The sequence below is a fragment of the Eucyclogobius newberryi genome, unplaced genomic scaffold, assembly GCF_026437365.1.
Source record: "Eucyclogobius newberryi isolate DKJ021-1_F unplaced genomic scaffold, fEucNew1.0.hap1 SCAF_10, whole genome shotgun sequence".
Taxonomy (NCBI): Eukaryota; Metazoa; Chordata; class Actinopteri; order Gobiiformes; family Gobiidae; genus Eucyclogobius; species Eucyclogobius newberryi.
In genome coordinates, this window is record NW_027315724.1 from 32829054 (window position 1) to 32844598 (window position 15545).

At 38.6% G+C, this 15545-nt stretch overlaps 2 protein-coding genes across 2 annotated transcripts in view; one reads left to right on the forward strand and one right to left on the reverse strand.

Moving 5' to 3' along the window:
* The first annotated feature begins 2386 nt into the window (after window positions 1-2386).
* Window positions 2387-9798, forward strand: serpine2 (serpin peptidase inhibitor, clade E (nexin, plasminogen activator inhibitor type 1), member 2). Its single transcript, XM_072455274.1, has 8 exons — window positions 2387-2651; window positions 3272-3499; window positions 5112-5309; window positions 7478-7676; window positions 8448-8545; window positions 8803-8889; window positions 8994-9077; window positions 9751-9798. Exons 1-8 carry the CDS (start codon window positions 2393-2395, stop codon window positions 9786-9788), a joined length of 1191 nt encoding a protein of 396 aa, XP_072311375.1. The 5' UTR covers window positions 2387-2392; the 3' UTR covers window positions 9789-9798.
* Window positions 9799-10873: 1075 nt separating this feature from the next.
* ngef (neuronal guanine nucleotide exchange factor) overlaps window positions 10874-15545 on the reverse strand; it is a 40767-nt gene continuing 36095 nt past the window's right edge. The window contains exons 13-17 of the mRNA XM_072455385.1: window positions 14818-14981; window positions 14348-14506; window positions 14017-14099; window positions 13835-13939; window positions 10874-13224 (exon numbers count right to left, since the gene is read on the reverse strand). Coding sequence (XP_072311486.1) covers window positions 12995-13224; window positions 13835-13939; window positions 14017-14099; window positions 14348-14506; window positions 14818-14981 — 741 coding nt within the window. The 3' untranslated portion in view covers window positions 10874-12994. The remainder of the gene's footprint in view (window positions 13225-13834; window positions 13940-14016; window positions 14100-14347; window positions 14507-14817; window positions 14982-15545) is intronic.

Sequence of the window (15545 nt, forward strand, 5' to 3'; positions counted from 1 at the left end):
GGCCAGAAAAAGTTTGAGAAGCTCTGGGTTAGTCCTTGTTTAGAATTACTCTAGTCATATTGTTTGCTTTATATCTGGTTTAGCTTGTACGTGACCCAGAATAGTCCTGTTTTTTCCCGATTAAGATCAATTTAATTTGGTGTGAACAACTTGAAAACCACCGATTGCACCATCTTTCCCTCAATGTGTTTTTTCTCCATCAAGTTACCAAACCGGAAATGAGCCAATAAACATGCATTACACTGCCCATTACGCTTTAATAAAAACAATTGAACCAACCGTCTATCGAACCCTTCAGTTCATAATGACGACGGCACAAACATTTGAAAGAAGTAAGAGCGCTTTTTTATTTTTTTTATTTTGAAGCGCTCTGGCGCGTTTTAGTTTGAAGGCCAAGCGGAAGTGCAGTGCGCGTCGTCTTCTGCAACAAGAGGCGGAGTTCATTTCAATAAAGTCTCGCCTGGAACCAGCCGCCGCTCACACTGTGGCGTTTGCGGCAAGTTGACGGAGCTGTGCGCGCTTTCTTTTGCAGAGGACGTATGAACTGCGCATTCGGATAAAAGCCACGGGGATAAACAAAGCATTGCACCAAGGAGAAGAGTGACGGTGAGTGTCAAAACGTCCTCGGCTTTTTAACGTAAAAATGTAAACATGACGCAGGCGCTGGGCTCAATTTACCGCAAGCGAACGTTTTACTTCTGCAAACAAAACTGCATTTGCATTTGGAGCTTTCTACATATATGTCAACAGGGTTATTTTTTTAATTGCAGCACATCTGGTATGAAATAAATAAAACACAATTATACATATTTTAAAACATTTGAGTGGAAAATGGTATTAAATGTAAGTTATTTTTTTCTTTGCAAAGGAACAACACTAGACCCTTCTACAGGACAAAACAGTCCAAATGTATTTCGCGAATTGTGTTTTTACTGCTTAGAAATACCTCAAAACTCCAATGTGCAAGGGTTCTTACTGCTCGCCTCTCCACAGATCTGACCTGTAAGTAACCTGACCTAAACGGATACTTTTAAAGGGGCACTGCGGGGGGTCTGAAATTGACTTTTCTCCACTGATATGTTGCCGTTTTGCACAAAATGTTCTGCAAAATGGTGTTAAATGTAGCGGTCACCATGGAGACGAGCAAACTCCGACAAAGTAAACCAAGTATGTTTTGGCGATAAACATGCCTGTAATCGAATCATTAAAATAAGTTTATTCCATGCGATGTGGGACATTCCTGACGGGTTCATGAGACGAGCAGATGAACAACCCTCCACCAGAAAAGTTGCATTGTGCAGCTTTAAATTAATCTAATCTTTAACTTGAAATCGTATTTTGAAGGATCAACATTTAAGAAAAAAAGGACATTGTGATAATTCTATGGTAAACTGACAACCACACAGTCAAATCCTGTCTTTGCTGTAGACTTCCCAATAAACTTGGCGTCTCAATAGCCTCGATGAGATTATTTAGAGACATCGTTTTATGTAAATTAAACTTATTTTGAAGCTTAATTTCCCCTTTTATCTGCATCAGGAAAACAACAACTCTATTTGTATGAACTTTCTGGTCATATTAAAGCATTTTAGGACCTGTAATATTCTACTGAAGGGCATTTTGCGTTATCCACTGGCGGCTTGAGTGCATCATAGACTGAGTGAATCACTGTAATTGTCAGTCCTTGTAATACTTTGTCATCATGAAAGCGTTTGGAGTTTCAGATGTAGTAATCTGAGATGAATCCCACACCAGGTATTTGCACTGCTCAGAGCCTCTGCTTATTACGAAACGCTCTGGACAAACTGAAATATAAAAGCGGCTATTGTGCTCTTGGAAAGTAGTGTTTACGTTTGCTCCAGTTTTCTGCCTCGCTGCGTTTGATTACATTATATTACCGCTAGATTAATCATTAAATTCACCAAGGGAAGTTGAGATTATTAGGTTAATCGATAATTGTGATTTATTTAGGATGCAATATAATCGTAAAGACAAAACAAAATGATGAAAATTAAGGAAAATTGTGTTTTTTTTCTAATTCAATTGATGGAAAAGTCAACATTTTTAAACCAAATTAGGTCATTTTTAGTTCAATTAAAAGGAATTTGACCATTTTATTTGCAAAATCAAGCAATCCTTTCCTCAAAACAAGCTAAACCTAAAGTGCTTTTTTTTTATCTTGCTGTCTATGTCAAATTGATTAATCAGAAAGTGTGATTTCATAAGAACACATATTGAGGAGCGGTAGGTTAAGAAAAAACAAAAAGGAAAGAACAATTCTGATTTGTATCGTTGTTTCGGTCAAATTATCGTCAAAAAAATCGCGATGTTCATCCTCACGCTGACATGATCCCTAAATCCAGCCCCTCTTTGTGCGCGCGCTCAGGTCGAGATGAAGCGAGCGTCTCTGTGGCTGAGCGCGGCCGTGGCCCTGTGCGGCCTCAGCGCTGTGCTGTGCCAGGCGTCGTCGTACGGAGAGCGCGGGTCAGATTTGGGCATCCAGGTTTTCCAGCAGGTCGCCGGCGCCAACCCCCAGGACAACGTGGTGCTGTCTCCCCACGGCGTGGCCTCCATCCTGGGCATGCTGCTGAGCGGGGCCCACGGGGACACGCGCAAACAGATCATCACCGCCCTGCGCTACAAGAAAAATGGTGACTTGGATGCGTCATTTAGTATTTTTTTATTAGTTTTTTTTATAGCTTGACTTCATGAATAATGCTGTTATTTTAGATCAAGAGTATGGTAAATATAGTAAATTATCTGTAGCAACTATAACCTCAAAACACACAAGATAATCAAGGCATTATAGGTTTTATATTATAATGAACAGATGTAAAATTGGGTTCATATGGGCCTTAAATTATGGAACTGGTACACGATTCTAGAGCTGCAACTAAAGATGAATTAAATTGTTGGAGATTATTATTGTTTGATTAATCAACTAATTATTATGACTTTTTAAATACATTATCAACCAAATAAAGGTTGAAATTATGTGACAAAGCTTTTAGATGGAGAACATTTATGAATAATATGTAAATAGCTCATTCTTTTTGGACATTTTGATTTGATAATGCCACTTTCTTTGTCTTTTATGTGTGTTAGAGTCAGATTACGATGATCAAAATACAGTTACACATTTTTAATAGTCACGCTTACTTGACTAATACATACACTACACACAAGTAATGGATATATAGACATACTGATCCAAATTTCAGCACAGTGGCTATGAGAATGTCACTAATCTGAATCTGGTTTTCCCTTTCAGGCCCTTACAAGATGCTGAGGAAGCTTCACAAAACTCTGACAGCCAAGTCGAACCAGGACGCGGTGGTGATCGCCAATGCCATCTTCGCTCAGGAGGGATTTCCGCTGGAGGAGGACTTCGTGGAGACCAACAGACTCAACTTCCAGACTCTGACCAGCAGCCTGGACTTCAGCGACCCCCAGGGGGCAGCGGACCACATCAACCAATGGGTCAGCAACAACACACAAGGTAAAATAAGTGTGTGGTGTACAGAGGGCAAGATTGTGCTTCATTTCCCTCCTTTTTCTATACAAATATTACTTGTATTTAGTGACCAGAGTGTAGGAATGAATAGACTATAAACTTTATAGTGGACATGAAGTTAATTGGCGCGTGTTCATTTTTGTCAACGCAAATGAGCGAAAAATAAATCCTCTTGAAGTGCCTAGTCTGTTCTCTCCTGTTGACGTTTGACTTCTTCCTAAGTCCATCCATTTTTGAACTCGTGTCTCGAGCTTATTATTATCATTGCAGAAAAAGTTGTTGTTGTTGTTGTTGTTGTTGTTTTATGGCGGTTGGCATCCAAGTGTTGCATTACCGCCAGACTGTAATTGCAGAAAAAGTTTCAGTTGCGTCACCTGGACTTTAAAGAGGGGTTCTCTCTTTCAACAAAGGAACCAAAGAGCAGAATAAAAGGGAAACGGAACCAAGACGAACTGTCATCTTTATTCCTTATGTCTCGGGACTGTCGGAAAAACTGCAACACAAAATTCCTGTTTATTTTAAACCAGGCAACGCTTTAAGACAAAAACTGGTTCACCCTAAGGACAAGATGCTGACACAAAAACAGAGCAATGTAGTTTATCTAATGCAGTGAAGAAGAGTGTCATATGAAGAGACGTTCATAGTGAGACTAAGCAGCCACTGCACAAGAGGCTTTATCAGCACAGAAGACACTTGAGTTCAGGACCACAGAGCGCCGTGCATCTTCATCTTAAAGCCTCTAACAACTCTATTGAAGACAGTGAGGGGAAGATTCTGAGCAGGAGAAAAGATGCTTTGAAAGAGGAATAGGAGGCAATCTTTGTTAAACAGAAATAAAGTTTTAAGATTCAATTTCCCGGTTATGTGTAATTGTGTGTTGAAGCCATGGAGTGGGAGACAAATGAGGGATTACACCGAATTATTATAATTAACCTTTATTCAACCAGGTAACAAACTGTTTGAGATTGAAACCTCTTTTTCAAGGGTGTCCCGACAGTGGGGGACTTGCAGCACACATTTATAAACACATCGACACAATAAAACAAGAAACATTTAAGAAAGTACATTTAAAAACACAAACAATGCTGCAGTTCACACATCCTCAGCTCAGACTGGAGAGAGGTCCAAGCTGACGGAGGGACTGTAAAGAAGGGCGAGTCTACCACAACCTGTTACAAATCTAAAGCACGATGATGCAGAGTTTAGAGACTGAAGACATTTAGCTGCTGCATGAACATAAAGAACATCACCATCATCCAGCAAAGGTGAAAGTGTGTCAGATACCAGACATTTACATAAAAACAGAAATGATCCTTTACATGTTCATTCTTGGTAATTGCTCAGTCTGTGACATTTCATGCGATGGCTCTTCTATTTTCTATTAATAAGAAAAGTGAGAATTGAGAAAATTGCAATATGAGGGAAATCTGTGTTCCTTCTTCTTGCCAGCCCTGCTCCATGTCCTGGATCATTTACCCAGTGACCAAACTGAGCTCCTCTTTGTGTCCTTGTGATCTTGACCTTTCCGGCTTCCGCTCACTTTTGTGAAACTGTGTGCGAAGCGGTGGTTTTATTCTCCCGTTTCACTTCCGCGCAGGCCACATCCCGAGCCTGGTCAAAGCGGAGATGCTGAACTCGGCGCTGACGCGACTCGTGGCGGTCAACTCCATCTACTTCAAAGGCCTCTGGAAAACCCGCTTTCAGCCCGAAAACACGAAGATGAGGCCGTTTAACGCAGGCAACGGCAACGTCTCCAAAGTCCCCATGATGTCCCAGCTGTCGGTCTTCAACATGGGTAAGAGTGTGTTACACAGTATGACTAAAGTAACTGAACTAGCAGCCTGCTTGTGTGTGGGTAAAGTTACTAATTATTATAGTTAATCATACATTTATTCATTTTGTTTTTTAAATTTATTTTATTGTATTATTATTTCATTATATGATTATTTTATTTTTATTATTTGATTAATTTGATTAATTTTATTTATTTTTTTATTTTATTTATTTTATTTCATATTATTTTATGATATTTATCATTTTATAATTGTATTTATTTATTTTTGTATTATTTTATGTATTCATTTATTTAAAAAAAATGCTTGGACCTTATGGAATATAGAGAATGGGATGTGTCGTCAGAGTTTGGACCAAGTTTATTGTTTGGCGAGTCTCAAGTAAATCTAAGGTCCAAGTCCTAATTTTGATTAATTTAGTAAATTAAAGAAAGCCCTGGTCACAAATTGAGACGTGGAGACAATGTTCCAGTTTGTTCCCATAAAACTAAGCTCTGATCAGCCCCGTGACTCGATGACGCGTCGAGTCCAAGCTGTCGTCATCAAAATAGTGACTTTAGTCCGACTCAAGTCCCAGTCTCGACTTGTAAATCCAAACCTCTGCTCGTCTTCACATCATCAGCCTGAAGATTGACCAATAGAGATTTTAAGATGACAAATACCAGACTTGGCGTTTGTTCAAAAGTATTCTGACACTAGTGTGAGACATCGTGTGATAGAAGTATTTACCAGCAGTGACCCGGTGTCTTATTGTGTTGTTCTTTTGTTTGCTTTTCAACATGTTTTTCCAAATCCATCTCTGTGGATGTCTGGAACATCCTGTCAGTAATGTTCAAAAAGTATGTTCAATCCTGAGCTCTTTTGCGATTATACTGTTACAGTCCAATCGCTCAAAAGAGTTGGTCATTTTTCCCCGGCTGGTTTAATTTCGTGTGTTTTTATTTATTGACAATGTAAATACAGTTGTACATTTCCAAAAGCAACACTCTGAAGACCACTGCACAATGGAGTTATTTGAATTTCGTGTGCAGTTTCTGTGGCTTAAAAAAAAAACAACCTGCCCATTTAAGTATATTTTTTTTAGGAGAAGTTATGATCAAATCCTTTCTGCGAGCCGTGTGTGAGAAATAAAAGTCTGCACGTCCGTTCTGCTGGTTATATTTAGAAGACTGAACAGCACGTGGTTCACTTACAGTATTAGATAAGAGGAAATGCCACTTGTTGCATTTCATTTTGCTGTGTATTTCTGTCTAATGCTTTTGTCAGACATTTGTGACGCTGTTTTAATCAAGGTGCACCATGTAACTTTTCCGTCTCCATGGAAACGTTATTGTGTCACTTGTGTTCTTTCTGTGAGCGGAGCTGCCGTTCCACAGATCTGACCTGTGACTTGACCTGGTGGAAATGGATAAACGAAAACGCCACATTATGCAACATTTCATGCAAAGTAATTGGGGCTGCAAGGATTAATGGACTATGAAAAATAATTGTAGTTGTATTGTTTGATAATCAATATCTGGATTATACAGACTTAAAACACACATAAGAAAACAGTGGTATTATTAAATATTACGCTTTATTAAATATTATAAAAAATATCTATCTAGAAGCCTTCAGTCTCCATATTTCAACCTTTTTATTTGGTTTGAAATGTATTTAAAAAGTCTATGTACAAGAAATAATTGTTTAGACAAGTAATTGAACAAATATTGGCTGACTTGTACTTAAAGTGACCTAAAAATAAATACAATACGATTAAAGGGGGTTTTATGGAATGACCTAAATGTCTTGTATTCATTTAGTTTTCTAGTCAGTCCAGTCAGTTAAGAAACTAATAAAAGGTAATTTTATGCCGTTTATGATTTACGGGTGGGCAATCTCCAAAAACGAATATCTTTCTTTCTTCTTTTCATCTGGAAAATGGTATCGGGTCATTATTTGAACAGGAATGTGCTAAAATGTGAATGTAAATGTCTCTGTTGATGTTCAAGTCCAATAATAACAGTGAATGCACCAAAAAAAGAACCACAAACATCACTTCATTATCTTAAATGTTTCGATAATTTTTTAACAGTCAAAAACGACAACATTATGATCTTTTCCCTCTACATCTCCCACCTTTTGTTTGTGAAGCTGCAGATAAGTGTTAAACGTGTGCTTCTGTTCGCAGCCGCAGCCAGCACGCCTCAGGGCCTGAAGTACAAGGTGATCGAGCTGCCGTACCACGGGGCGTCGGTCAGCATGTTGATCGTCCTGCCCAGTGAGGAGAACACGGCGCTGTCCCAGGTCCTGCCCCACATCAGCACGGCAACGGTCCACAGCTGGGACAAGCTCATGCACGCCAGGAAGTTCCGCCTCCTCATCCCCAAGTAAGAAATGTCGACCCTCATGAGTGTGAGATTGGCCATTTATGTTTTAATAATGGGATTCTATTAGTTTTAAACATGTCCAGGAGAATCCACTAAAAGACTGAAATGGACCTTTTTAAATGGAAACTAAAAAAAAGAATCTCAGGAGCAGTTTTTATGAAGAATAAGATGAGATATTTTGTTGTTTGTGGCAGCGCTACAGAAACTAATCTTAGTATTTTAATAATCCTGATCATTCTCTGGACTCTAAAACGCATTGAAATGAACTTTTATATCAAACACTGGTATTATGAAATCAAAATGTCCAAAAACGTATTTAGGATTTTCATCAATAAAGTTAACCATATTATATTTCAACCATTTATTCTGTAAAAAGCCTCAATTCCCAGAAATAATCGCTGACTAGTCGAAATACTGAAATAATTGAGAGATAAAAATTGCAGCCTGTTCAAGTGGAGTTTAGACTGATTATACTGCCTCAATAAACAATAATATGGCTAATTGTGATTTAAAAACTGAGTAAAATGTTTATAATACATTTTAGCTCCAGATATTGCTGTAATACAACTCTGTAATATTGTTCCAACACAGAACCTCTCCATAATAAGAAATGATTCATGTATTTTGGTACTTTTTAAGGATATAACCTCAGCAGCTTCGTCATTTATTACAATATTGTTAATAGTAATGAAATCATTGTTGTCCCGTGCCTTGTAGTATGTAGGAATAACTGACTGTAGTATTGATAATGTGATGTCTTTCGTTTTGTAGGTTCACGGCTGAAGCAGAGGTGGATCTGGAGTCTTCTCTGACAGCTCTCGGGATTAGAGACATGTTTAGTCAGGAAAAAGCTGACTTCAGGCATATAAGTGAGTTTAATATGACTGCAGCACCAGCAGAATTCAGTTTATTCATCTTCAGTGCAGTCTACAGACAATCAGTGCTCTGGCGCCCTCATGTGGTGACATTTAAGACGACTGATTTATATGTATTATATTGTATTACTTCAACAAAAAGCAGCAGCAGAAATCCTACGTAGTGAGCATTAAAAGACATTTAAAGACGACGTAAATGTTCTCTAATGTTAATATTTGGTTTGATTAATGATGTCTTTCGTCGTGAACAGGTTCTGAACCTGTGTACGTGTCCAAAGCGCTCCAGAAAGCCAAAGTTATTGTGAACGAAGACGGGACAAAAGCATCAGCAGCAACCAGTGAGTCTCGTCTGCTGTTCACAATGAAATCATTCCAAGTGAAATGGTTCATCATACAATTTAAAATGTATATCGTGTCGTTAAATCTTTCCGTTCTCGTACAGCGGCCATATTGCTGGCTCGATCCTCTCCTCCGTGGGTCATCGTGGACAGACCTTTCCTCTTCCTCATTCGTCATAACCCAACAGGTAATTTAATTTAAATACATAATTCAATAAAAGCCATTAAAGATAGTTATTCACATGTTTTTTAGCTTGATCAGTCGGTTAATACAATACGACGAATTGTTATAAGTTGACTATAAAAAAAAGAATCTTTGATTATATAAGATGAAAAGACATTTTGATAAGTCAGCAGCATTATTAAATCAAAGCATCAAAAAAGAATCAACCAATTCAGATTTTAGTCAATATTACACTTTATTAGTAAAAAATCTCCATCTAGAAGACCTCAGTCATCATATATCAACCTATTTTATTTAGTCAAATGGATCGTTTGACTAATCAAAAATTAAAATAATCGTTGACTAAATACAAAAATTGTTTAGGTGGTTTTGGAGAAAGTTGTGTTTTTTATTTTGAGACAATTGACTAGAGGAAAATGTTTTATAATCAGTGGTGTCAAACATTAATCTGCTCACCGAACATAATAGCCCTGCTGCTTAATATGTCGTACATAAAAATAAAGCTCCACATAGAACTAGGCTAAATAAAGCCATTTATTTCTACTAGACTTTTATTTTTTACATCATGGTCGGCCCAAAATGAGTTAGACACCCCTGTTTTATATCCTCGAAACAAATAGTTTTCATCCGTCCAATGCATGATGTGATTAATGAACTGTGCCTGTCTTTTCCCTTAGGCACAATCCTCTTCATGGGTCAGATAAACCTGCCTTGAACTCACTTTCGGGCCACGACACAAATGTTCACGTGTAGAGTTGTGTACAATGTTTATATTCTTTTGTTTTAAGTGTTCTTTGGTTGTTTTCTCTCCTGCACGAGAAGCATTGTTTTTTGCCAACTAAATGGTTCAACTTTTTTATTTTTTTTAAACACCATTTGTATGTCTGTGAAAACTGTAGTAGTACAATTGGTTTATTTATCATTTTAAGTTCAGTTTTCTCCTGTGTTTCTCAGACAAAGTGTAAACCCTCTTTTCTGGGCTCTTCTGTTGTCAGACTTTTTCAAATAAATACACATTTGTCGATAAAGGAAGGAAAAATGATTTGTATTCTGTCATAATATTGCTTACAGTGTTAATTATAAGCCTCTCATGTCATTATCAAGAATTACATTTTTCTAATTTTGACTTTTCAGTGTATTTGTAACTGTTGTACATATAAATGATAGTTTTACACCAATCGAGCAGGTATTTGTGGAGAAAAGTTGAAAAATCTTTTTAAAATGACAGGAAGTGACACTCATTCCAGTCAGTTTATGCATCATTTACACAAAATATACTTTGACATTATGAACATTTACTGTAATAAACTGAGCTCTCATACATTATTTGTCAAATAAAAAAAATTGGATAATTTCCTAGTGTGATGTCATCGATTACAAACGAAGTGAAATTATAAACCTAAAAATATACTATTTGTTTTGCAAAATTTTAAATATATAAATTATATATTTCAGTTCAGTTAATCAACATGTCAAAGGCACATCAGTAATTTACATCCTTTTTTTAAACTAGACAATCGGGGCATTATAGGCTATGATTTCACAGTAAATAAATGCATAAATCCTGATTAAAATGATCAGGATGTCGATTTTAGAGCACCAATTAGTCAAGTTTACAGGTCCATGATCAGGAAATGTCTCGCCTTGTTCTCTGTAGTAAATCCTTGTGAAACGCAGTATCACACCTTCGCATCGGTCTGCGTTACATCCCTGCACCGCTCGTCTAAAAAGGTTTTTAAATCTTTCATATCAAAACGTTTCATATCTGATTAATACGATTGTGACAATAAAACACTGCACTACAAAGAAGCGCTGGCTTTATTTCTAATAATTTACATCTTGGCATCATTTCAAACAGATTTTCTGCAGAAGACTATTGTACATGCAGTTTTCAGAGATCGTACTTCATATGCTGCGCTTTACAGAAGTGTGTAAAAGGCATTTTCAAAGAGTTACTGTACAAAAAAAAAAGTACTTTGACTGTGGAAGAAAAAGGTGGAAAAAAAAGGTCGACCTGAGAATAAGCCACGATTTAGTTCATAGTTTACATTACGCTCTGGTTTAGTCCTTTTTTTTTTCGGTCAAAGTTTAATCCAGGAAGATCTGTTTTTGGGCATCAATTTACAGGTATTTCACAATGAATTTCACTTTTCACAGAACACATTTGCGTCGTACGATGTTCTCCGCTCTTGTATTTAAATCAAAAGGTGCACTGCGGAACCTTTCCGGCGCGAAGGGTCCGCCAGACGTTTTTGTTCTTCACAGAATGTTCCACAGCACGGCATTAAACCGGCTCCAGGGAGACGAGCGGGCGACAGGTCAGGCTTCTCTGGTATTTTTCATAGGACAGAGGTTTAACGCCCTTACTGTGACATCCCAGACAACGCGTTTACATCTCCATGGAAACGATCTCACAGACTCGATATAAAACCCTGTGTGTACATGGGCTTCAAGTAATCCAAACATGGGGCATAGCAGGACAAAAAAATACTATTTGAACATTTGTGTTTGAGCTTTTGAGTCACATAAAAGTCCTCAAAATGGCGTCCAAAACGGAAAAGTCGTGCAACCAAAAATGTGTGTATTAAGTCTGAGATTATATATTTTTGTCCTTTTTGTCCAAATCTCGGGACCTTTACGTACAAATTACAAAGTATTTTACAGGACGACTCCGGAGTCACAATTTAAATAGTGCAAAAAGCAATACTTTCAGCGTTCATTCAGTGTCACATTTCATATGATTTATACGTTTGCTTTGGAAATTTGACTTTTTTTTGGTTGTTTTTTTTTGCGTTACAACAATTTAACATTGACTTGAACAATTGTTTTTTTTGTTTTTTTTCATGCAACTGATTTTACAGAACATTATAAAAGCTGACCGTCTTTAAAAAGGTCAGTTTCTTAAATATTAAGTTAAGATTAAGTTAAGTTACCAAGTTAAGAGTCAGCGACCACATTATTGTTAAACGTTTTTGGTCCGATGACTTATTTCATTCAATTAGCAGAAGCGTGATGGTCGTTCTATGACGTGTGGGCCGAGTGTCTTGCCCAAGGACACAACGACTGCGCCCAGAGAATAATAAACCACAGTACAGTTCCAACTTTACTGCAGTGATTTCTGGATAAAAACAATGGAAAATATTAGACCAGTTGTATCTAATAATGTGGCCTGTGACTTTTTGCTTCATTTTTAAAATAACAAATTTGAGGAGAAAAAAAAGTCTGGTTCAAAGACAACTACCGTGTTTTCAGGGCTATAAGTCGCACCTTTTTTCATGACAACTGACAACCACAAGAGGGCGCTCTAGGCTCTAAGCGACGCAGAAGAAGAATCTGCACTTCCTCTACCTCTGGAGTTTGTGGAGTTGTTTAGAAGTGACACAGAGGAAGAAGAATTCAATGGATTTAGTGATTTGGGGTAAAACTGATGCTTTGCTAAACTTGTTAGCATGTTCTTTATGCTATAGTTCTCTGAATAACTGTTCATATGTTACGTTAACATACCAGACACTTACCACAGTTCTGTCTGTGCCTCATGTAGCTGAAGGTGTTAGCGTTAGCATACGTCATGTAGCTGAAGGTGTTAGCGTTAGCATACGTACACCTATTCACCATGTTCTCTAATCTGTTAATTATTTTAAATTGCATTTAAAGATGAAATGTCTGTTCTTGGTTTTTATCAAATAAATCTCTTTTACTCCAGTCCGACTTATATATGTTTTTTTTCTTCTCTATTATGCATTTTTTGGCTGGTGCGACTTATAGTCCGGAAAATACGGTATATGAACAATTAAAACGGCTGAAATATGCTCATTATTTTTGGTTAGTGCAAATCTCAAACCTCTCTGTTAAATCTTCATTTTACAAACGGTAATATATTAATCGTGTCATAATTACAAGTCCATGTTTGATCTTGGCGTTTTACTGATCGTTCCACGTGTTAGAGAAGTCCTTGTTTGGCAGGCGCCGCGTGGCTCGCGGCCCAGTCCTGGCTCCCGTCTGCGGGCCGCCCACGCCCTCCTGCGCCTGGTGGATCCGGAAAGCCTCGCGCAGGTTCTGGATCCGCACGTCTCTGCTCTGGATCTCCTCCACGACGCGGCTCGGGAACCAGCCCCGCTCGCCGTCGTGAAGCCGCTCGCCCATCATCCAGCCTGCAGGACAAAACTCAGGGGTCAAAACACGGGCTGTGAGGATTAAACTAGGACCTGAAGTAGATTGGATTTGGAGGCTGAATATTTAAACAAAGACAAGAAAGAGGTCCTAAGAATCGAGGACCAAAAAAGGACCAAAACCACAGCATCATGGTTTGACATTTTGGCTGAAGTTACAATCATAGTTTTGTCACTAAAGCTATAAAGTACTGGTGAACGCTGCCAAAAGACGCGTCATTGCATATGTCACAAAGGTGCCGGTCCAGCTGGCTGCCCGGTGTAACGCTCCGCTCTTTTCTCACACTTTTTTCACACTTCTTGTGCTTTATCTTTTGTATTTTGTAAATATTTTTTCTACTTTACTTGTACGATAGGGACACGCACTGGAATCGCTTTAATTTAACTTGTTTTGACTTTGTTTGGCTGGATTGAGTGTTTTCGTCGTGTCGTCGCGATGTGCCCTGGCTCCGAGCCCCCCCCCTTTTTTTTTTCAGGTTTCTCATTTTACTTCCTGATCGTAAATCACCTCTTCAACCCACGAAGAAATAACTACAACAGTAGAAGGTCATAAGTGTCATACGCACTTTAGGTAAATGAACAGACTTCTTACCATCGTCCGTCCGCTCCAGTAGATTCAACACGTCGGCCATCTCTATGGACAGCTCGTCCGACTCCTGCGAGGAGTACGACTGGATGCACTGGACCTGAGGGGAATCTGCAACAACACCACACCCTTCAGTTTACTCCCTCATCCCCAAAAAGGACTGATTCTTAGTACTGTCGGTCTCAAACCTGATTGATTGACATGGCTGGTGGACATGAAACGCGTGCGGCGACACGGGGTCAGAGCACACATCCATCGAAGTTTGTCACTCCTACACGGACAAGGAAGGATATTTATTATTAGAAACAACAGTATCGACCGGCAGTTTTCACACCAAGCTCTAAACCTGGACTTTATTATGGCTAAACAAGGGCTAAAACCTAAAATGAGACTAAGGAGAAAGCGTCACACATCAAAATGCACAAGCAGGAGACATTGTACTATCTTTATCTCAAACACTAACTTCTGAACCATCTGAACGTGATCCTCTGGTCGGGCTCAGATACTTCAGATACTCACATACTGGTGGTCTTCAGCATGTAGTTGGCCTCCCGATCCTCTTGGTTTTCCAGAAGCCTGAGGTTGAAGACGTTGGCCAAGAGCTGCCCCTGGTCCTCGAGGTCGTCCGTCCTCAACATGGCTCTGGTGCAGGAGTCCAGCACCTGGAACTTGTCTCCACTGGGAACGGAGAGAGACGACCGTTTATTTTGCATCACTCGAGCTGAACATAACGAGCACCCGGACATTGTGGGTGTAAAATATGCTCGTTGGTGTTTTAAAGAGGCAAAATCTGACGGACAAACTAGGAATGACACACAGACCGGTGCACAACACATGGAGGATGGAAGCTTGGAAGCTAAGCAGGTTTTAAAAGACATTTGTTGGCATTTTTAATCGGTTGTTTACAACAGCATCTTGAGACATTGAGCCTTAACGGTGTTTTAATACTTTAACTGGTACATTTAGCATACTCCTCTCGTCCGCTTTACCTGGAGTGGCGCTTGGTGAGGAGCAGCAGGTTGTTGAAGAGGAATAGGTAGACGGGCTGGTACAGTTTCTTGCCCTTTGTGGTTCTGGTGCTTTTGGGCCCCGACATGAGCTGCACCTCTCCTTTCTTCAGGAGCCAGCGCGAGTGGGAAATGATGGGAATGGACTGGGGAGGGAAAGAGGGCGGGGTCAACACAAGGGCAAATCTGCGGTTCGATACGCACCAAACATCTGATTCACATTATGAGTATCTTATCATGAGAGAAACGTCACATACACGACTGAATCTGATGTGAATAATGTGGTTTTTCTTTGGAAAATACAATTAAATGCAAACTAATGTAGAACAGAAAAAGATTACAGGCAAAATGTGACAGATTTATTGTGTTAATTTAAGAATAATTGTCCTTTGAATTTCAAAAAGCAAACGATTGTCACATCTTATTTGTTTTTTCAGCCATTGTTTACTATTAGGAAGATTATAGAAGCAATAATAAAGATTAATATTGAGACTTTTAAAAACCTATATCAATCAAAATAACTAAGCTAAATTGTATTGCCTAAAAAGTGAAAGACATACTAACAATTTACTCCAGAAATGTAAATCTATATAAAATGTATTAGAATAAGAATGTGGCCAGTGTTTCCATAAATCTACAGAGCTTTTTGTCCAAACTCAATGTATTTTCAGGCGATAAAACAAACATCACAGTCACGGGGCAAATGCTCA